This window comes from Thamnophis elegans, chromosome 1, assembly GCF_009769535.1.
Source record: "Thamnophis elegans isolate rThaEle1 chromosome 1, rThaEle1.pri, whole genome shotgun sequence".
In the NCBI taxonomy this organism is placed as follows: domain Eukaryota; kingdom Metazoa; phylum Chordata; class Lepidosauria; order Squamata; family Colubridae; genus Thamnophis; species Thamnophis elegans.
In genome coordinates this window covers 55192187-55216678 of record NC_045541.1, presented here as the reverse complement: position 1 = coordinate 55216678, position 24492 = coordinate 55192187, and the positions used below count along the sequence as shown (strand labels likewise).

Here is a 24492-nt window from a genome sequence, read left to right as displayed (position 1 = left end):
AAAGATTTCTCAAGAGATAATCACAATTGAACATGGTTATTGCTCAATTATTTAGTATGCAATCATTTACTAAAAGGTCAATGAGGACTGAATTCCTTTCTTCATAAATACTTTAGTTTATCTGTTAGTAAATTTTATATTTAAGTAAATCGGGCTCTGTTTCCTGGTAAGTATTTACTTATAAATAAGTAGTTGCCTTTTTTAAAAAAATTGAAATGCATTGAATGAATGAGAGTGACAGCAGATATCATAACACACAACTCTGGAATTTTAGTCTGGAACTAAATATTTCTAATGCTACATAACCTGGCACTTTTCTACTTTAATGTGCTTTTTGATACAAACTTGTTGCAAACAAGTGACAAAGAATAACAACTAGCAGGTTTTACCCCATGCCCCAAGAACATTCTGAATCAGTTGGGGAGTATCTAAAAATTCCACAAATTTCCTACTGAGCAATTCAGTGCTCAGTAAGAAATCAAAAAGCGTAACAAATGAAATTAGACCTATTTTAGGGTAAAAGCAGAGGATGCACCAAAACAACCCCAGTAGGAAGTCTGAGAACTGCAAAACAACAGTAAATAGGATATGTGTCAGGTTCCGAAGGGTTAATGAAAACAGCCAAACACAGAAATTGTTTGTAAATGCAATTTGTATTCTTCCTCCGGCACGAACTGACCAACAAAGCACTAAGGCAATGAATAAATTGTCAGAACTGCCACCCAGTGCTCCCCACCACCTTTTATAGTTAGTTAGTAATTAAGATAACCTGTACCCCGCACGTACGGACACCCATCCCCTCGTAATCCAGAACGAAAACCACCCGGAAATTAATTGTGGATTGTTGTCAGTCAGTTATCACTAGCTTTGTAGATTTACTCAGCTCCTTGTGGAGGAGTGAAGCCTGGCGAGTCTTGGCAGCTGGCCTGGGTTTCTCCCCTGAATGGCAGCTCCAGGCCTCTGGGCTGGCCGGAGCTGACATCTGGCCCCTACCATGGAGACAGCATTTCGGGAGCTACAAATTACAGTCAGTTAGGAGTCAAAGGACCCCTTCCCCCCCGGTTTTGTGAGATGTCTGCGGTGGAATCTCGCTATCAGGTGGGGCGCCCTACAGTCCTTGCTATGAACCCACAATGCCTCCGACAGTGGATAACCTTTCCATAAAACAAGGTATTGTAACCATCCCCTGTCCCACCTGGTATCTAGTATATCTTGCACTACATAATGCTGATCCCCATCTACAGTAACCGGGGCTGGCTGCCGTAGCAGGTCTCCTCTGATATCAGATGCCTGAACTGATTGGAGCAGGCTGCAGTGGAAGACTGGATGTGTTTTCCCCAGTAGAGGAGGAGTCTTAGCTGCACTGTGTCTGGGTTAATAACTCACACAATTGGGAAAGGCCCAACGAATTTAGGCCCAAGTTTCTTACATAGCAACGGCAGCCTGATATATTTAGTGGAGAGGTATACCCTCTGGCCTACGTGGAAAGGTCCTTGCGCCTTCCACTCTTTTTATATGTGGCATCCCTCACCACTTTCCAAACTTTTTGCATCCGGGCTATCCACTCCTGCGAGGTCGTGTCATCTGGGCGCACCTGAGGACACTCCGGAATTGGGACGAACTTCTGCCTTGTAGCCACATGAAATGAGGTAAACCCCGTACTTTTGTGCACTGCATTGTTATGTGCAACCTCTGCAAAGGGAAGGAGTTGAGCCCAATCAGTCTGTTGGTACTGGATGTAACATCTTAAGTAGCGCTCCACCATCGTGTTTACTCTCTCTGCAGCACAATTAGTCGCGGGGTGGAAGGCTGTACTAAGTCCCTGTGAAGACCCCACCATTGCCACGAATCTGTGCCGGAACCGGGCAGTGAATTGCACTCCCCTGTCTGAAATTATCCTTTTGGGGATGCCATGGATTCTATAGACATGGGTAATGTTGTGGCCCAACAGCGGCCGGCTGAGCAGTTGGTGGAATCTGACAGCAATGAACACTATGGGCCTGCCCTGGAGGCTGAGGAATACTCTGGGGGGTTTTCGGAGTCAGAGCAGGGACTAGAGAGGCCTCTTGGCCACCAGATGGGAGCAGTGAGGAAGAACAGAGGGAGGCTGTCCCTGATGTACGTATGCATAGGGCTAAGAGGAGGAGGGAGCAGCTTTGGAAAAAGGCTCACAGAAGGAAATAGGAACAGGTGGCTACTGATTGGCCCCTCCTGGAGAGCTTATAGGTGGGGCGACAGGAGGGGAATTTTGCAGGAAACAGCAGTTTACTAATCCAGACGTAGTGAAAGATTGGGAGAATTTCGTGAGTTCAAGCCTTGTTTTCATGGAGATAATTTTCTGGGCTCCTAGCCAAGGGGTTGCTTATCTCCCTCCTTAGTTGTGGCAGACAGCCAAGTTTGTGTCAGTATATATTAGATGCTTGGGACAGAACAGGTAATAAACAGTTTGGCCAGCTTCCTAGCAGATGGAAGGCCGGTACATGCTACCCAATGAGCTTGCTTGGAGAACAGGTTTATTATCGTCCAAATGACCTTGTTCCCTTGGCTGTCTGGTAAATCCACAATGAAGTCCATGGCTATTGGTTCCCATGGCCGAATTGGATCTGCCACCTGCTGTAAAAGTCCAGGAGGCCGGCCAGACCAGGCGTTCATGGTAGTGCAAACAACACAACTCCTTACATATTCCTCTATGTCTCTCTTCATGTGGGGCCATCAGAACTGGCGATTTATTAAATGCAGAGTCTTGAGGAACCCAAAATGTCCAGCTGAGCGGACATCATAGCAGCACCGCAGCACGGCTACCCGTACCACTTGGTACATATAACTTTGACCCCTTCCAGTCAAAGCCCTCTTGCTGTGTTAATAAAGTTTGATTTTCTTTAAACCACTGCTCCATTGGGAGTGCTGCTTTGATTGGTCTTTCCCCTGGGCATACAAGCTTGGTGCCGGTGGGGCCTGTTGAGTGGCTAACACCCTAGGCTGTGAGGTCGGGATAATAGCCTGCACTAAATCCTCCCTTTTATTATGATACTGTGGTTTGCAAGAGAGGGCATCGGCTAAGAAGTTCTTGCTCCCTGGTATATATTTTAATTGGAAGTTGAATCGCTGAAAATACAAGGCCCCTCTAACTTGTTTTGGCGACAATCTTGGTGGGGTTTGGAGGGCCTCCAAATTCTTGTGGTCCATCCAGACCTTGAAGGATATCCCTCCCACTTCTAGTAAATGGCGCCACGTCAACAGGGCCCACCGGACCGCAAACGTCTCCTTCTCCCAAATGGGCCAGTTGCGTTCGGTCCCTGTCAACTTCCTCGAGATGTAGGCAGATGGCTGTAGGACTCCTTTATTGTTATTTTGTAAGAGGACTGCGGCCAGTGCCACATCACTGGTGTCTGCCTGAATCACAAATGGCTTAGTGGGCTCTGGATATTTTAGTACCGACTCTTGTGCAAATAAGGACTTCAGAAGCTTAAATGCTTGCTGACACACTGTTGTCCACACAACTGGGCTTCCCGGTCGAGGGTTTGTCGTGAGATGTTTTGTGTGTAAGAGGTCGGTCAGTGGAAAGGCCATTTGAGCAAAGGACGGGATGAACTGGCGATAGAAATTGGCAAACCCTAAAAAACTCTGCAACTGCTTGCAGGTTTGGGGAGCCTGCCAATCCAACACCGCCTTTACCTTCACGGGGTCCATCTCCACCCCGTTAGGTGAAATATGGAACCCAAGGTAATCCAGCTGTGTCCTGTGGAATTCACATTTAGACAATTTGATGTATAAATGTGCGTCCAGCAGCTTTTTAAGCACTTGACGTACAAGAATTACATGTTCCTCCATGGTTTTTGGTATATATAAGAATATCATCTAAATAGACGAGTACCCCTTGATTCTGATGCTCATGCAGCACTTCGTTAATTAGCTGCATGAACATTGCTGGGGCTCCTTGCAGTCCAAAGGGCATAACCCGGAACTGGTAACTGCTTAGAGAACAATTAAAGGCTGTTTTCCATTCGTCACCAGCCCGAATGCATACCCTGTAGTATGCCTCCCTGAGATCTAATTTCGTGAATATGCATCCCTCTGCTAACCTAGCCAGCATGTCCTTCATTAAAGGGACAGGGTACAGATGTTCCACACAGACGGCATTAAGGCCCCGAGAGTCAACACAGAGGAGTAAGCCGCCATCCTTTTTCTCCCGGAAAAGAATGGGGGCAGCCACCCTTGATCTAGCTGGCTGAATAAAGCCTCCTTTTAAATTCTTTTTTATGTATGCCCTCATTTCTGCTAGCTATTGCAGGGTCATAGAATATATTCGGGGCTTTGGCAGTTTAGCCCCAATCTGTGGTGCGGTGAGGGGGCAAAGTATCACATTCCTTTTCGTTGCATACATCTTTTAAGTCTGCATATACCTGAAGGAATCGCTCCTCCCCAGCTATATGTATGACTATTAATCTAAGCAGATTAATTTCAGGGACAAGTGCACACAGCAGCATTATTCTTGGGAATTATCTAGTGTGCATGCATAGTTCTTCTGGGGGGAAACAGCCTCTGGTCAACAGCCAACTTTGTGCAAGATTTACAGATGACAATTTTGAAATACAGTTACAAGAGATGGTATGATTAATACAAATACCAAAGAGGAGCATTAAAGAAAAGAAAAACCCACAGTAGAAAAGAACAACAATGATGATTTGGCGACTGAAGGCTAAAAAATGGAACGGTTGCAAGAACTGGACATGGCTAGTCTAGTGAAGAGAAGGACCAGGAATGACATGATAGAATCTTCCAGTATTTGAGGTGTTGCCACATAGAGGAGAGGGTCAACCTATTGGCCAAGGCACTCGAAGGCCAGACAAGGAACAATGGGTGGAAAATGATCAAAAAGAGATTTAACCTAGAAATAAAGAGAAATTTTCTGACAGTGAGAACAATCAACAAGGAAACAGTTTGCCTTTGGAAGTTGTGGGTACTTCACCACTGGAAGCTTTCAAGAAGACAATGGGCAGCCATCTGTCAGAAATTGTGTCGAGTCTCCTGCTTGAGCAGGGGGTTGGACTAGACAACCTACAAGGTCCCTTCCAACTGTTATTCTATAACCTGTAGTATTTCTATTTTTCTATTAGCACTGGTAGACAGAGCTGAGTAAATAGAATGGGGCATGGAAGTCAGATATAGCAGATAATTTTATGAGTTGTGAGAATCATACTTTGCTTTGCAGTTACCTGATGTTCCCGAGAGCCAGTTTGGTGACAGTTAAAGGCACCAGGCTAAAAAGCAGGAGACTATGAAGCCTAGTCCTACCTTATGTACAAAGCCAAATGGGTAACCTTGGGCCAATTGCTCTCCTTCAACCTTAGGAAGAAGGCAAGGGCAAGCCAAAAATGTTGCCAAGAAAACAGCAGGCTGATTAGAGTCCAAAATGACTTAAAAGACATCAAACAAGAAGGGAAAAAAAAGATATTCCCAAAAAGGTTGATCTGAAAATGGTCTCCTACCCCCATCAGGGGAAAAGAGACATTTCTTTAAATGTGTGTGGATCAAATACTATTGAGGATTACACTTGTCTGGTCTGCTTAAATCTGCAAGAGTACAGGAAGCAAAAAGGATTGATATTGACAGCTTTTAGTCATTAGGAGCAGTTCCCAATATTTGCATTGTCCAGCTCAGTAATGACAAAGACATGAATTAGAGGATTCTTCACTAAATGGAGATTACAAAAAGGACCTCTTCCACCACATCTGCTCCTGCTGGTCAGAACAGGATGATTGCAAAGTTCAAAAACTAATTAACAATAGCAATCTTTCCATCAATAACTGTAAGGCCAAAGAAAAGAAAAGAAATTCCTATAACTAAATAGTCTTAGAACCAGGGTCCCGTCTACCAGCCAATGCCACCTGGCTACCACCCGGGGGAGGGCCTTCTCTGTGGCAGCTCCGGCCCTCTGGAACGAACTTCCCACAGGGATTCGGACCCTCACCTCTCTCCAGGCCTTCCGAAAAGCCGTCAAAACCTGGCTTTGCCGGCAGGCCTGGGGTTGATGAGTTCCCCTCCCCTCTCGACTTGTGTGGTTGTGTGATTCTTGTTGATTTTAATTTATTTGTATCTTGTTCTATGTTCCCCTTTTCCCCTTTTGAGTTGTTCGCCGCCCTGAGTCCCTCCCGGAGAAGGGCGGCATACAAATAATAAAATTCAATTCAATTCAATTCAAAATTAATTATTCCATAGAAACATAATTGTTTAAGTAAGTTATAAAGAAGACTATAGATGCCGATCTGCATAACTCACCTTCTCACTGCAACTGATTTGGAGAAACAGTTACTGGTGATGATGGGAATTAGTCTAGGGATGTGTGTATGCTAGGGAATAAAAAAAAAATGTAAAAAGCAATAGCTTAAACAAATTGATTATCAAATTGAAAACACCAAACAGGGCTTGAGAGAGTTCACAAAGATCTGTGGTAGCAGAGCTGGTCTTATCACTCTTTTCTACGGCTATCAAATTCCATTTTTCAAAACAAGCAAATCAATATATTTTTAACGTCCCTGCTATATTGCTAGAAGGAATAGAAAGTTCAAATTTTTAAAAAAGCAAATGGTCTTGGAATATAGTTCTATTTTCATGGCTTCTACATTTTGTTAAATTTGTTTTTCAAATCTGAGGTTAATTCTGATATCAAACCATACTTCCATATAATTTCCAGGGAACAGCATAAAAAGTTATTGCAGTTTTTACCATGTACAAAGCTAATTCAGCATATTTCATGAAAATATAAGGCTTGATAATATTTAATTAAAAACTAAAGGATTACAGTAAATAATTCTTTAAAATGTGCTGCATGCTGTTACAAATTAATTCCCAGAGTTGGCATTTGCAACAGTCACCAAATATGAAAAAATAATCAACCTGCTTACTGAATTTCCAACAATTTTTAAGCGAACCAATTTTCTATTTTAGTAATCAGTACTGATCTTATACTAAATTTTCTCAGTATAAATCTTAATGTACGATTTATATTTTTCTTCCACTGATATTTTGATTGTTGCACATTGATTGTTCTATTTAAATTCTGTGCCTACTAAATCACGCAGACTTGCTCACTTTCTGAATCACACTTTACCAACAATTTTTAAATAAGCCCAGCTCTATGTTTTTTAATTTTGCATGTCCAAAATTTTGGTTATCCAAAAAAGATTCTGACTGAATGTTAAATCAAACTAGAATTTTGCCTTACCAGAAACATACTTTATGCTTAATGCTCTTTGTTGACTATTACTGCCAATAGGATCAATTAAATAACAAATACATGTAGGGTCCTGATCTCTATGTGGACCCCAAAACCTAGGATGCAGTTATCAAACGGTCCTCCCAAAATGGAACTCAAGTTGTAATTTTGAATATGGTAGAAATGAAGTTACTAGATACTAAAGAAATACTTGCTTTAATATAATGATGGGATATTAAAGCCATACATTTAAAAAAATTGAAGCAATTTATATCAGCTAAATCCATCAAATCTACTTTAGATTTTTCTCTTGGCACACCACTGAAAGAATAGTACAGTTATGACCAGTAAAAGGATACTAGCATTCTACTAGATCAATGGAAAAATTTAAAATTTTCACATGCTGTAATTTGCAGCTAAGGCCTAATGAGGACCCGGATTGTTGTTGGGGGCAATATGCTGACTCTGTAAACCGCTTAGAGAGGGCTGAAAGCCCTATGAAGCAGTATATAAGTCTAACTATTGCTATTGCTATTAATACTGTTTCCTTGGAACGAACACAGATTTGCTTCTACTTCATATCAAGAAATGTTAAACTAAAAAGCAGCACTGGTAAAATCAAATCTCAATTTAAAACATCTGAATGCAAATTGAAGGTTTGTTTTTAATGCCGAGACAGGCTTTCCATTAAAAATACATATATTCTTCAGCAGGTGTGTTCTATTCTTCATTTGTATTTAACATGTAACAAATGTAGAATATATCACTGTCAGACTATTAAAAAACAGTCCAGAGAACACAATTTAATTTCAGCTTTTTGAATTGCCAGTCTGGTAACGTTTACACAAACACAGATGCAAGGCAAACAGTAAGTGAATCTCTCATGCTGACTACAAGGCCTATTTAAGATTCTGGGCAAGATTGATTTTCATGTTTATTATATCCCTCTGCTACTTTCATCAGGAGTACATGGGAGAACAATTTGTATCTGAATTGAGCAATACTCACTCGAATAATTAATCTCACAGCTACTACGCCAGAAGTGGCCATGATTTTGGCACTGTTGGGAATGAGATTAAAGATTGTTGGCATGATGGCTTCTGCCCCATGGTCAAACTTGTTACCCAATACCGATGACAAATGTCTGAAATACAACAAGAAAACAGATTGCAATAGTGAAAGAGCAGGGTAGGCCAAGATGCAGTTATGCAAGGCTATTATATTCAATTAACAATAAATTATAAACACAGTCTGTGTGTTAACAAAGTATTCTCACTTTTCTTTCCAACACATGATATGATGGTCAGTTTTCACAAGAAATCAGTCTGGAGTAGATCACTGTGAAGTTATTAGGGAAAGGCTAAAGGATACTATTAAACTGCTGATCAGTTGGTCAGACCTTCTCTTCTGCTTTCCACCTCGCCTGTCATTTGTAAATTTTAGAGCTGCTATTAACAAGCCCTCTTGCCCTCTGCTTAAAATCAGTCCTTCCAGCAAACTGCAGTACAGAATGAAAGTGCCAGGGCAAATGAAATACCTGAACTTTCACCCTGAACTCTGATTGAACCTAGACAAAGTATTCAATCCTATAAAATAAGATTTAAGGCACGTTTTCAGACATTTAAGGCAGAAACTACCATTGAATTATTGAAACAATGGTTACAAAAATACCTTTTTCAAAGTTTCAATACACATTTCTCAATTATAACAATGAGAGGAGGACAGAGAAGAGAATGTTTGGTTTATCTGAAAATACTTGTGATTAATACTTGAAATTGTTTTTCATCTTCCCATTTCTATAGAAATGCAAGCTATCACATTATTTAAATATATATTTGTTGTGGCATCTATCCATAGGTTTTTCTTTAACAACCAAGTTAACCATTCATAAACAAAAACTGCTGAAAATAATTAACAAACAACTACAATCCCATATTCCCTAACTGAAGAACAATGAGAGTAGCTTCTGAATAAACATGCCAGGTAACTGTAAAATGTTACCTGCACTAAGTAACCAGGATGTAGATATATACAGGGGGCAAGAAAGCAGGCCTTTTCACTTGCATAATTCTTATTAAGTCCTTTTTTCACAGGTGTGTGATACAGGTTATTCATACTATCAATATCAGGGTAGACAATCACTGTAGCACAAAGGACATATCTGACATGAAGCCAGAATCACTGACATGCTTATTTGTAAATATATTCATAAACTAACAGTATTTAAGAACAGCAGAGATGGATTTCTCTCTCCCAGCAATCCTACTACTTATCTGAGACAGGGAAATGGCTTTTCCACTACTAAAATACACAAGAGTTACGAATTAGGGATTTATGACCTAATAATTCTTTCTGTAAGAAAAATATTTTTTTTCAGTTTCATGATTAAGATAAACAGATACAGAAATGCCAAGTTGTCCAGAAATGAGAATGATATAAAGACATGGTTTACACTGAAAATGAGAAGTTCTTAGTAACAATTTCCTCCACTGCTCCTCAATTCGCAAATATTTGCTATACTGTACTTGGTTTTCTGTCTACTATTTGTTTACTAGTTCTTTTCTCCCGGGGTTGACTGAAGGCAGGTAAGAAAAATATGCCCCACCAAGAAAATTGCCATTTGTCTCCTCCCTCAAAGTAATCCAGGCAGAAATAATTTCTCTAATAAATTGACTGCTGGCAGTGCCATCAAAGAGGCTATCCTCATGAATATGAGTACATAGGTTTGTGGGTGAAGGATTCAGAGACCATTTCATGGAAGTCAGAAGACCCAATCTAACCCATCCTATCAATGTTAAAGAGTACCCCATTATGTGGTATTAACACAAATCATATGGGCATATACCACAGGAACTAAGCATAAGGGTTTCCATTTTCACATAAGGCAGGTTCCAGTCTCCCCTTCGTCAGAAAAAGCAGAAACCAAACTCTGTCATTCTCATAAATCAGAGTGACAAAGATTTACAGCAAGGAGTGACCATTAATAATTTAACAAAGTGTCCTTTCACTCTCCTACCTCAGAAGAAGTTGATCAGAGGAAAAATATGTTGTAGTTTCACCCAATTTAGAATACGTAGATTGTGTTCCTTACCCTAATGTGATACAAGCTTCTCGCACTACCTGGGACCTCAAGTCTTTAGCAGATAATTTGAAGGCTCCATCAAGCAAGCGTAGATGTTGGAAGAAGGTATCATACTCAGCAGCTCCAGCCAATAATAAAGACCGGATTTTTTTCAGCTGTTGAACAAAAATATAGAAAGGAAAATTATTTTCTGATAACTATTTTATCAGTTATCATCAGCAGAGTACAGATATGTCAGTGATAAAATTGTATTATTTGTATTTTCCATTTCAGTTAAGCCTCCAAATAGGGTACAGTAGTAAGCTAAAATCCAAGCATGTTAAAACCCTAACATATATATTTAAAACAACTTTAAAAAATAAAATTGAGTTCTAGGTTGATTTAACCAATTTTGAAGCACACTTAAAGAGAAAGGCAACTTCTTATAACATGAGGCCTACCAAAAAGAAAGTGATCTTGTTCAAAGTTCCCTCTATAGCTCTGAAAACTAAGCATTCACTATTCTTGCTTAGTTTTTATTATTTTTAACAGGAAATAAGAATTTTCAGGATGTCTTGAACATAAGAAACTTCCAATTTGCAGAAATATACAGACACAGTAGAGTTTATCCAATCTTCTACGATATCACACAATGTAAAGTCTCATGCCAGGTAGGTTACATTAGATGAACAGTTCATATAGAATCAAATGCTTACTGCAGCTACTCTCTGTTCCCAATCATGTTTATCATCAGACAAGATTTCTCTGATTTTGTTTATGGATTCTTCAAAGTCTCGGCTAGAATAAATCTGTAAAGAAAACATAAAAACTATTTTACTAAGCTAGAAGAATTCACTGAACTATAAGAAATTATCTCTGCCTCATCACACATCTTCTGTATACCTCCAAATATGTATTAGATGGTTAGGAGGATAGGATGCTAGGGCTAGCAAGAGTGTGCCAGAAATAGAGACACAACTTTTCTGGTTCAGGTGATCCACTGGCTGCAGGCCAAGTTAAGGGGCCTCTTGCACCTCAAAAATAATAAGACCGCCCCAAAAATAAGGCCAAGCGTTTATTTTGGGGGTCAAAAGAAAATAAGACCCCCGTCTTATTTTCTGGGAAACATGGTAGGAACTTCTTTTATTTACCAATGATTGGTTTTTAGTGTTTTTAATATTTTAAATGGTTTGGTTTTATAGTTTTAAATGTAATTTTATGTTTCTTTCGTTGTTCGATTGGGAACTGCGCAGTTGAACAATGGGTGTCTCTATAAATGTTTTAAATAAATAAATAAAATGTCCCATTTTTACTGCAGCATCCTGTTTATCTTTCATGTAGTCCAAAGGGAACTCCTCTTGTGCAGATGGAGATAGGATGGAATTACAAAGAAAAGAAGGGATCCAAGAAAAACAACTCTCCATTTGCTGCTTAAGGATGTCTCCACCAGATCAACCCAGTTTCCATTAACAAAAGAAACATATCTCAATGTTATATTCTGTGCATTTTATGCCTCTTGTGAAACGATACCATTACTGTTAAAATCATCCATGACTTAAGATGGTTTGAGATTTAAGAGTATTCCTCATTATACAAGTTTCCTCATCGTTCCATTCTGTTAATTTACCAAACTTCTCATGGCATGTTCTGCTTTACAGTCTCAAACTATCCTGCTGTCCCACTGGCAATATTGAAAAAGAAATGATTTGCCAATCCAATCAACTTTACTATCTTGTCTTTGTTCTTCTCTGTGATGCAAGCAAAAGTTCCATATAGTGTCTTTCTAAAAATGCATTCTACCTCCACCCTTATGTTCTAGTGTTTTATTTCTAACCATACTATGAGCCATTTACCTGAACAGTTGGGACATCTTCAAAAGCTTTAATGAAATCTTCCTCATCAATGGCACCAGCTCCTTCTTTAGTTGCTAGAAAATGCAAGAGGGAGGCAATAATAACAGCGATAAAATACATTTATATAAACTATATGTAAAATAGGTCTTATTGTAGTAAGAGTAAAGAAAAGAAATGGTGAAGCATGCAATGTCTTCAGGAAAAAACTTTAACGAAAAGATTGAAATAATCAAACAAAACAGAATATTACCTGAAAGTGATGAAATTTGTTTTTTCTAAAATGGCGAAGTTTAGAAAAGTTAATATATTTATTTAAATTATTATTTAAATATAATTAAATATAATTATAAACATAATTAATTAAAATTATTTAATTATAAGTAATGTATGTGTATTAATGTATTGATGTATATGTGTATACATTGTGTATACATTCATGTATAATTAATGTAAATGTGATCTATTTGACTGGGCTAAAGAATGAATCGGGCAGTTTACAACATTAGTTAGATTGGACTCCCTATTTTTGAAAGCTTTCTGAAAGTACTACTGCAAAGTACAAGTAGTCCTCAATTTACAACACTTCATTCAGTGACTGTTCAAAGTTACAACAGCACTGAAAAAAGTGACTTATGACCACTTTTCACACAACATTGCCGCATCCCCATGATCATGTGATCAAAATTCAGATACTTAGCAACTGTCTCAAAATAAGTGCACCAAGGGAGTTGTTATGTTCTACTGTTCGAATCATGCATAAAAAATGGAAGGGAAAAAAAGATTGAAAGAAGTAACATTTAGGTGTTTGCAAGGGCTTGACCTACCTGGAGTTTTTGCGACTAAAGCTACTGCTCCTACCCTTCGAGCAGTGCCCGTCCCACATTTTCGAGATAATGAGGGAGCCTTTGAAGAGGTTGAGGAACTGGCTGAGGATGGTCGGTTCCCATCCACCGAGTCATCATCATCAAAATGTTTATCTACAAAACACAACATAAAATTCAGAGAATTACTTCTAATTCTCATAGCCCATTTTGAAGCAAGTTTGCTCCGCAAATGTGAACAAAAGAAATACATATATTACAGGAAGACACAACTTGTTATTCAGTTATATGAACATAGAGACATGTGCCTGCCTGTACCCTGTCACTTAAAACTAAACATACATTATTTTGCTTTTTAATGTCCATTGGAAGACAGGGGGCTTCAGAAGATAACTAAGTAAAAACCGAGTTAAGTCCATGTGTCTGTTATAAATGTAATGCGTAACAACCTTTATGCCTTGGTTCCTTATGTACATTTCCAAATTAGTATGGTAATTTTCCTTTTTGAAACAAAATAATTGTGGATTTCTATTAAGCATTTTAGTATTTCGATGTTTTGATTTTTTTTTTTAAAAAAACATCTATTTGATTAATGGTTTATATTAATACTGAGTATTACCATATTTTTCAGACTATAAGACACACCAAGATTTTGAAGATGTAAATTTTAAAAAAAGTTTTTGCACACTGCAGGCCTCCCAAACCCTCTGTATGCCTCATTTTTTGTGAAAAACGGGGCATGCAGAAAGTTTGAGAGGTCTGCAAAGTGATCCTGGGGGCTGGGGGAACCGAGCAAAAAATGGCCCATTTTCATGAAAGCGGACCCTTTTTTTGCAAAACAAAAAACAAAAAAAAACCCCACAGGGCATGCATAGGTTTTGGGAGGCTTGTATAGTGCTCCTAGGAGCGGGGAGGGGGGGGGGGAAACATGCAAAAAATGTCCTGTTTTCCGCTCATTTTTGCCTTTCCCAGCCCCCAGGAGCACTTTGCAGGCCTCCCAAAGCCTATCCACATCAATTTTTCTGAAGAGGCTGTGTTTCGGGAGGCCACAAATGCTGTATTCAGTATATAAGATGTACCCAAATTTTCACCCTCTTTTGGGGGGGGGAGGGAGGGAAAGGTGTGTTTTATACTCTGAAAAATGTAGTACTTCTCTGAATGTTCCTCTGTTATAAAAGTATGATTTACAAATATGGGCTGAGCTCCCAAGTAGCTGTTTATACTCAAGCGTGGGCTCTTTGTGGAATACCCGATGGCTAATGCTCATAATCTTATCACAGCCTAGTTTGGAAGACTCCCCAGTGTCAAAAGCATAAGGCTACAGGGTTCACAAAACTAATTTCCCAGTTCTTTGGAGTCTGACCACTGGGAATTAATGTCTGTGTGATACCTAACAAATGCATCAAATTTTAAAATTTATTGCTGACAGTAATACCATACCAAATGCTTTTGTTTAAGTCTATTTCTACTCAACAACATATTCAACACACAACTCCCTTCTTACACAAGTGAAACATGTGGGAGATAGAGGCCTAGATTTAATACCACACCCTCTGATTTTTTTAAAGTGCCTCTATGAACTATTAGTAATAAGAAAATCCATGCTCTTTATACTATATTTCAATGCAAGTCATCAGCAATGAAATCACTGAACCATGTACTCATAAAAGGGTGCAGATTAACACCTCTAGAACTTCAATAAAGCTATCTGCTCATCTTAGTCCAATTTTGATATTGGCATTTGTGGAGATGTATCTTCTTATCCTTAGGACCATGATAAATTTTTACAAACAAAAGGAAGCATTCAAATACTATACAAATTAGGTCTTTATCAAAGCAAGAGAGTTTTAATTTGAAGCTTTAATTAATTGAATTAATTAGTTCAAAACCTTGTTGCTGAGCAGATCAGAAGTAAAACAAATAACATAAACAGATGAACGGAAGATTATTCTCTCTCTTATACATTCCTCAGGGGTGTGGCTTCCTATATTGAAGTGTTAACTAAAGAAAGTACAATTTTCAGTAGTTTGAGTTGTGAGAAGAACATTTTGTTTTCCATAATGATTCAAAGAAAAAAAATCCTTGTAACAATACTCCAGGAAAACTCATTGCTATATAGATAGCAACACCCAGAATTTCACAGAGTTTAAAAAGACATTTAAATATCTGTGATTTTTTTAATCAATCTAAATAACCGTTTGAATAACATTACATTTCCACACTTAATTTTCACTGTTCACAATCTAAGCTATTCACTTCCAGACATCAGGTTTTTGAGAGCACATGTGCAGAGCAGAAAGAGAAACAAAGAATAGGTTAAAAATCTGAACATGGACTTCAGGAAATGGGAACCTTAACAGTCAGATCTGTACTATAAAGTCAGAATAAAATCCACCCCTTATGACAGCTGAGTGCTACATAATAGTTCACATAGAGGGATGAGGTTTGCAAATCAAACAACACATTTCATAAAGCTATATCCAAACCTGCTTTGCCTTCCACTGGTTTTAATGGACTTTAAACCAGACAGTACACAATTCCCTACATTTAGCCATTATCCATCCATCACTGCTGTTCCTTCCGCTTCTACAAAGCTCATTTATGAATGACCGTCTAGGTTTACATAGACACATGCCTTGTTTAAAGAGGCCTTTGTCTGTCCCTATTAACAGTTAAACATTCTTTAAAAAAATACTTAATGATCTTTTTTTTATTCCTCACTGAAGGGAGAAAATTTCACATACACATACACACACACAGGGAGAGACAAAATTGCTTACAGGAGCATATCCTTTTGCAAATAAGCTTCTTCAACATTCCTTCATATTTTCCATAGCGAGCTTAGAGGTAGCACTGTTTCACAGGCAGCTGCAGCTTCCAAGTCCAAGGCATAATCAATCCTTGCCCCCTGTGTTCATTAAGCATGCAGTTTCACACCCAGCATTCGACAGCCCAGGCGAGCACTGTTTAGAGGCTTGTGATTGGAGAGTTGCACCAGCCGATGCACTCTTCCCAAGCTTTTGAGTGGCAAAAGCGGAAGGTTATTAAAGGCACCTGCAGCAGAGAATCTCTTCAGGAGCTGCTTTGACCAGCAAGAAAAAAAGAGCTGAAGTTCATCCCTCCGGGAAGTCTAATGGGAGCATCATAATAGCTTGTCATCATTTCTCCATGACAAATGCGTTTGCATATATTTGTCATGATGTTGCTTTAAAAGCTCACTTCCTAACATCAGTCTACCAGGTATAACATTACAAAAAACAAGAGGTGATGCCAGGAAGTCAGAAAAATGCATGGGGAGGAAGAGACAAAAATAATGCCCCATCCTCAGCTGTACAAATTCTCTACAAAAATTGCAAAAATGCTTCTATAATACCCAAACAAAGCTTTGTCACCTTCAGCATTCACAATTGTTCCTAAATTTGTTGCTCTTGATTAAACTCACAGTTGTGTTTCATTCCTCTTTTCCTTTCAAGGAGAGCTTTTAAGGGGTTGAAGTGTTTTTGTAGCTCTTCATTTAATTCATTTATTTAGCTTGTTATATCGTCAACATCTTTTCCAGAGTACATTTTTACAAGCAGCTAGAGGGGCTATGTTCCCACGTTACAGATATCCTTGCTTAACCATCCGAATTTCTGATGCTAAACTATGAAGACATTAGGCAAAACATCAAATGACTGTACTGGTTCAAAATGGCAGTTCTGGTAGTTACGGTAGCGGTCGTTAGGCCAGGATTTCATACTCCTGTCCTTCCATGCTCTCCCCTGCTTATACTCCCCTCCCTCGCTCCCCTTATCTCTGCTCTTTTGACCACGTACATTTCACTGCCTACTCCCACCGCCCACTCCAACCTCACCTGACCTTCAGAGTGCAGAGTAGCCTAAAGGACAGAGATGTCCTCTCTAAGCGGTTTACAGAGTCAACATATTGCCCAGAAAATTTGGGTCTTCATTTTACCGACCTCGGAAGGAGGGGATGCTGAATCAACCTTGCCTTGTGAGATTTGAACTGACAAAATTGCAATCAGCCGGCAGTCAGCAGGAGTAGACTGCAGTACTGCATTCTAACCACTGCGCCACCAGTTATAATCTGGCTAATGTCATGCTGCCTGGATTTCTAAGAAAGAGTTCATGACATCAGAATTCATTTTCATGCTCTGAATTAATTACATGTTTTCACTCTGTTCATTGCCCTCTTGTACTAATATAATCTAGGCCAATATAGGCCCTTCCCCACTTGTTTGTTAGCCGCCCTGAGTCCCTCGGGAATAGGGCGGCATACAAGTATGATAAACATACATACATAAAAATGAACACATCTCTAGTCTAAAGGCAAGCACTTCCAAAGATCTCCAGGTTTCCAGACAACTAAAAAGATCACTAAGTGGTAAATTCAGTCTTTCCTTATTTCAGCTGAAGGCAATTTACTTCTTGCCTTACTGCCTGACTTCAGTATTCACAAATTACTGTTGGCCTCCACCGTATTGCTTTTCCAAAAGACCAAAAACAGTTTTGTCAGCAGGCCTGGGGAGCATGAATGGAGAAGAAGCCAATCAAGCGGTTGATTTGATTGTATTGTTGTTGGCCTGGGTGGGATGAGGTGGAGTTTTTATGTGATGTTTTAAATGTTGTAAGATGCCTAGAGTTGTGAATTGGGGTGTATGCATATATACAGTACTGTGCAAAAGTTTTAGGCAGGTGTGAAAAAATACTGTAAACAAATAATGCTTTCAGAAATATAAATAATGATTGTTTATTTCTGTCAATGTTCAAAATGCAAAGTGAGTGAACAAAAGAAACATCTAAATCAAATCAATATTTGGTGTGACCATCCTTTGCCTTCAAAACAGCAGCAATTCTTCTAGGTACACTTGCACACAGTTTTTGAAAGAACTCGGCTGGTAGGTTGTTCCAAACATCTTGGAGAACTAACCACATATCTTCTGTGGATGTAGGCTTTCTCACATCCTTCTGTCTCTTCATGTAATCCCAGACACACTCGATGATGTTGAGATCAGAGCTCAGTGGGGGCCATGCCATCACTTCCAGTACTTCTTGTTCTTCTTTACACTGAAGATAGTTCTTAATGACTTTGGCTGTATGCCAAATGTCATTGTCCTGCTGCAGAATAAATTTGGGGCCAATCATACGCCTCCCTGATGGTATTGCATGATGGATAAGTATCTGCCTGTATTTCTCAGCATTGAGAACACCATTAATCCTGACCAAATCTCCAACTTCATTTGCAAAAATGCAGCCCCAAACATTCAAGGAACCTCCACCATGCTTCACTGTTGCCTGCAGATACTCATTATTGTACTGCTCTCCAGCCCTTCGACGAACAAATTCCCTTCTGCTACAGCCAAATATTTCAAATTTTGACTCATCAGTCCAGAGTACCTGCAGCCATTTTTCTGCACCCCATATTCCTTGCAGACAGCTGATCAATTGCAACTTCAAAGGAAAAAAAGGAAGTCCAGTTGCCTCTTGAAAAAAGCACCTTTGGGACAACCATGACCTGGATGACTGGCAATCTCCATTTTTGGCAACATAGACTGAATGAGACCCATTGCATTGACATCTATAGTGATGAAATGCTTTGAGAGACTAGTCCTACAACACCTCAGGTCCTGTCTTCCACCAAATTTTGATCAACACCAGTTTGCTTATAGAAGCAACAGGTTGACAGGGACGCCATCGCCACTGCTCTACATATTGCACTGAGCCATCTTGAGAAATCTGAGAATTGTGTCAGAATGCTTTTTACAGACTATAGCTCAGCCTTTAACACCATCTTACCAGGCATTCTCATTGAAAAGTTGACTGACCTGAATTTCCCTCCCCTCACTTGTGAATGGATCAAAGACTTCCTGAAGGATTGTCCACAAACAGTAAGGGTTGGGTCCTTTACACCTTCCATGCTGAAGCTCAGCACAGGTTCCCCTCAGGGCTGTGTGCTCAGCCCCTACTTGTACTCGCTGTATACATATGACTGCATATCCTCTGATCCATCCAATATCATAATAAAGTTTGCAGACGACACAACGGTGTTGGGTCTCATAACTGGAGGGGAAGAATGAGCATACAGGGAAGAAGTCCAGAAGGTATCTGCATGGTGCTCAAGAAACAACTTACAACTAAATACTAGTAAGACAAAGGAGATGGTGCTAGATTTCCGAAAGCACAGAGATGAGCCTGCCCCATTGTATATCGAGGGAGGCTGTGTTGAGAGGGTTTCCTCTTTTAAATTCTTGGGAGTGCTTATTAGTCAAGATCTCACTGGAAAAACAACACGTCTCTGGTGATTGGAAAGGCCCAACAGAGACTTCATTTCCTTAGAGTCCTGCGAAAAAATCAGGTGGAACAGTGGCTGATGACCTCTTTCTATCGGTCCACCACAGAAAGTGTCCTCACATATTGTGTTACAGTATGGTATGCTGGTTTAACAGCTGCGGAAAGGAAGGCACTACAGAGAGTGATCAATTCGGCACAAGAAACCATTGGTTGCCCTCAGACACCACTGGATGACATCGCCAGATCTCGCTGCTTTAGCAGAGTAAGGAAGATACTCAGAGATGATTCATATCCTGGTCAGTGTCTCTTTGCACTTCTACCATCGGGCAGAAGACATCAAAGTATAGCCAGTTGAACAAATAGGTTTAAAGATAGTTTCTATCCTTGGGCTGTCAGAATTTTAAATACAACCACAATCACTCTATGCACACGCTAGTTTTTTTTCTTTCTTTTTTTCGTTTCTGCTATAATTTTGCACCAGTGAGGTTAAAACCAATTTTGTTGTATTTAAGTACAATGACAATAAAAGATTATACTTATCTTATTTTCACAAAGACTGGACAAATTATCCATTGGTGCTTGTGGAGAGAGGGGTCTAAATTAAAGTGCAATGCTCCAGTCAGAACACAAGGTAGTGCTGTTGTCCCTCAAACTGCTTGTTTACAACCAGGCTCAGAATCTTACAGAACTCAAACTTACCAAGGAAAACTGATGATTTAAAAACTATAAATCTATATTCAGGAACATAATCCAAAATATGTGTGTGAATTGTGCAGCATGTACTGTATACATGGAGACCCATATTCAAAGGTATAAGCACAGGTGGCAGAAAAAATATAAATTCTAACATAAACTCAGAAAAATAAGCCAAATACAGATTCTTAGCTTAAAGTAAACATACCTGTTTATGGGCAATATATAGCCTATTTGTTTTCATTCAGTTGGCAAGAGTGACTTTGTGCTAAATGAAGAGAACCAAGAGGAATCAAGTGGTACAAAGACTAATGCAATCTTCAGGTGCCCACAAGAAAAGCAGCACTTCCAGTGGAGAGGAATAGAGAAACAGAATCTATAAGGCAAACACTGATACTAGCTAAATACTATAAACAGAATTCGCTAATACCTGCCTCTTGCAAGAACAAACAACTGCATATTCTTTAGAACCATTTGTTTGCCTTTCATTATTGTTTAAAGCAGGGGTCCCCAAACCCCAGACCGTGGTCACGTGTCAGGCTGCAAACCATCAGGAACTGGGCCTTGGGAGAGCAGTGAGAGAGCAGGTCAGCGCGCAAAGCTGTATTTGTGCAAGCAGCGTGTGCACAAAACCATCCCTTCCCCTCTGCCACCACTGATCCGCAGAGCCAGAAAGGTTGGGGATCGCTAGTTTAAAGGTTATATTTCAAAGCAATATGTGTGTTACTCATGGATTCCTAACTTTGTTTTATTGATTTTTTTTTCTCCAGCTGATTTTTGGCATTTAGCAAAATGAAACTGTGCAGTGTTGAGATAGTACTTTGTTTTGCCCACTTTTCAAAATCATTTGTACCTTAAAATTGTGCATCTACTGCTACTCAGTAGTGGACAAGTTATCTGTCAGAAGCAAAAATGTCCTGTCTCAAAGTATTTCAACAAAGTCTGTAGTGCCAAATTTGGGGACTCAAAGGACATGGTGAAGATAAAACAGCTAGATTAGTCCAAATTCAATCTGGGTTTAAAACTACGGAAGTAAAACCATTCAAGGAAGCAGAGACAAAGAATAGTCAAGAAGCATACCAAAGTGTAAGTCAACAACACAGAACAAGGCTGAGATTTAGCAAGCATCCAAGCAGTGAGTGATAGTAAATTCAACCTCATGCAGACCCTTAAAAAAAACAATTATAGGAAAAGAAAAAGAAGCAAAACCTCCAGACATGTTGCTATGAGAGATGGAACAGAGGGCTCCTGGGAATATTTTCCCCCACTCATCTTTTAAAAAGACATTAGTATCAAGCAAGAGAATAAGAAAGTGGAGATTAGCACTTTTCATTTATCAGAGGCCAAGACTGGCAATACTATTGAATAATTGGACAGGCCATGATTAAGATTCATGACAAATCCCCCTTTAAAGAAGGCAGAGCTACATCTGTTTTTAATGTAGCTTGACACTTCTGCAAAAATGATGAGTTATTTACTGGATTAAAGGCAAGTAAACAAGTACAATAAAGAAAAACAAATGCACAGAAAGAAACTGAGAACAAAAAAAAAAACTAGGATGGAGCTTGACTATAGTTTCTTTAGTTGCTTTCTTTTTCTCTGAAAAATATTTTTATAATAATTCAACTTTCTATGAATTGTATTATTAGAATGTCAATTGATCTGATTTAAATTTTTATTTCCATATTATCAATTTTAATCATTTTTTCTGAGACACAATTAAAGCAAACAGAATAGAATAGAAGGAGCCTGGTTTTAACCACATGAGGTTTCCTCATACACTGAGAAAACAAGTACAATCTTGAGCAGAGTTATGAGGGAAGATGGCAAAGATCACTTCACTTACTGTTCCTGACACTGATGAGCAACATTGCTGTTTCTCTACTACGGTTAAACAACAAAGAAACATCTACTTGGTTTACAGGGTGGGAAGAGGAGAAGAAAGGCTTTCAACCACACCACTCAATCAATGATTTTGCTCCTGAGGTAAAAGAGAGTAAGATACAAAGAAAGAGAATGGTTAATGGATATGCATGAGTGGAGAGGCTTGAGTGAGCAGAGAGATGGTGGGGAGGGCCAACTACAGGTAGTTCTCAATTTACAACCACAATTATGACAGGAATCTCAGTCACTGAGTGAAGCAGTCATTAAGCAAAATGCCCAGGTGACTGCTTTGCTCAACCACTGTAATCCTGGTACTCCAAGTTAGGGTTGTTAAGTGGAATCAGGGCTCATTAAATGGACAAAGCTGAAAGATCTGCCTGTCAAGTTCAGCTCCCCTCTATATGTGGAAGAATACTGCTCCAGCAGGCTACAGGAATAGAGGATGGATCTTTGGGATCTGAGTTCCATTTCTTTACCTTGCCAAATGAGTTGATGAACTCCTTTGGCCAGGTAATCAGTTTCTTTAGCCAGTCCTCAAAGATAAGAGGGAATCCCCCAGCAGGCAGCAGCAGCTTGCAACTTTTCCTGATGGCTTGCCCATTGACTTTCTGGGGAAGCTGGTTGAGAAGATTGCAAATGGGGATCACATGTAAGTGGTTGCAAGTAATCTGTGATCATGTGATTTTAGGGAGGGAGAGGGATGTGGCATAGTGTTTTACAATAGCTGGAAGTTTTTAATGGCCATAAAGCAACCTTATCAAGTGGGTCAAATGATTATTATACAACCGGTCATAAGTTAAGAACTACCTGTACTCTATCGTTTAAAATCATACTAGCATGAGGAAGAACTCTACAGCTTCTGGAGAATGTTCATGCATGTATAAAAACACACTCATCAAAGACTTCATTGGTTAAATAAATACTTTGCAAAGTTAAAATCCTCTCAATTGAAATTGATTTGTTTTCTACACTTAAACACATATATGGAAATGAACTTTATTTTAGATGAAGACCAGCATAATTTATTGCAAAATTATAGGTTCGCCTAAGAATCTGTAAAAGTATTTGTCTGTTAGTAACATAACAACAAAAACTACAGTCATATGTTTCATTGCAAAAATTCATCACTGATACATCCAGAAGGTTAGCATTCTGGGGATGGGCACCATTAAGGTCGGAACTTGGGAACAAGCAATTTTCAGGTTATAGATAGCATTACATCAGGGATGTCAAACGTCATTGAGGGCCGCATCAGAGTTGTGTTTGACCTCAGGGGGCTGGGATGGGTGTGGCCAGGGTGGGCATGGCCAGCTCGATGTCACTTGTGTTGGGGGCACTCTGCCAGTGAAAATGGGCTCCCAAGTTCCATTATCGGCTGCAACAGCCTCCTGCAAACTTCTGCCAGCAAAAATGGAGCAGGAGGGGGGGCACAGACAGCCCTCGCAGCTCCATTTTCGGTGATAGAGACACCGTAAGTCAGTCCACATCTAAACATCCAGCCCCGGCCTTGAGTTTGACATCCTTTGTTCTTTCCAAGAGCATGAAGCAAACTCCTTTCACAACAAAAACCCCTTTTATTAATTTACTGTGAATTATTCACATCCAACTAAGTCTTTCAAGGGAGGATTTACACTCACAGACTTTATCTGGCTTGGAGAGCTGCCAGGCCAATATCTTCAAACTTGGCAAGGAGTCTTGAACCAATTAAGCGAACTAATTGTGTCCTACTTCCCTTTCGATCCTCTTTTATTTCCTCTGTGAGGGGCCACTCACCATCTACCACTGTTCTTTAGCTGTTCCCCTTTGTCTGGCAACTCTGTACATGCACACACTGGGAACAGGCTCCAGCTGTTCGTCTGCCTCACTGATGTCTGACTTCGAAAGCAGCTGATAACTGGCATATGGCCCTGGCCCCCTCTCTGTCTCCAACAAAGAACCCTCATCAGACCCCGCCTCTGACTCCAGGACTGGTCTATCTTCCTCCCCAACCTCCTCACTGTCCGAATCTGCTGCCAGCTCTGCTGGGGCCCCAACACTCCTGCATTATATAAACATATCTCAGCTTGCCAAATATCTGCTAATTCGGAAGGGTGAAAGGAAACAACCTTATACACATATACAACTATACAAAAAATACAACTTACGGATGTCTTTGCTCCATACTGGGCAATTAACTTCTGAGTTTGAGGCTTTAAACATAGTTGAGTGGTATTTGGAAGTACTCCTCCAAATCTAGCAATCAGCAGAATGAAGGATAAGGATCTGTAGACTTGCAATTTACTGCTAAGACTGAGTATGATACTGATAAAATACTAAGATCTACATCTAAAGAGAAGCTAATGCTGTTCATGGAAAAATTTTTAAACCTTATTCATTGCAGCTTATAGCATAAGTTTAAAAAATACTGTATAAACGCTATCATTTGCATGCACAAAATGGGTCAAGGAAAGCAAACTACAAAAACAATATTGTGTCACTAGCCTTGCTACTTTTATACCTGTTCTGTGATGTCACAGGGACATATGAAAGGCTGCAGAGCTTGCAGTGCAAAAAGGGTAGGGCAAAGGACCCAGAGGGAGTTGCATCATGCAGCACAGAGGGATGGCTGATGTAGATCTGAAAATGCATGGACAGCCAAACATGTTAAGCAAACTCAGCCAATTATCTTCCTCTC

The 24492-nt window shown here is 39.6% G+C and overlaps 1 protein-coding gene across 6 annotated transcripts in view; it reads right to left on the bottom strand.

Annotated features, from left to right (window-relative positions):
• CLASP1 (cytoplasmic linker associated protein 1) overlaps positions 1 to 24492 on the bottom strand; it is a 265163-nt gene that overhangs the window by 102535 nt on the left and 138136 nt on the right. For all 6 annotated transcript variants that reach the window (XM_032216133.1, XM_032216164.1, XM_032216125.1 and 3 more), the window contains exons 9-14: positions 12955 to 13107; positions 12131 to 12204; positions 10994 to 11086; positions 10308 to 10453; positions 8225 to 8360; positions 6280 to 6350 (exon numbers count right to left, since the gene is read on the bottom strand). In XM_032216133.1, coding sequence (XP_032072024.1) covers positions 6280 to 6350; positions 8225 to 8360; positions 10308 to 10453; positions 10994 to 11086; positions 12131 to 12204; positions 12955 to 13107 — 673 coding nt within the window. The remainder of the gene's footprint in view (positions 1 to 6279; positions 6351 to 8224; positions 8361 to 10307; positions 10454 to 10993; positions 11087 to 12130; positions 12205 to 12954; positions 13108 to 24492) is intronic.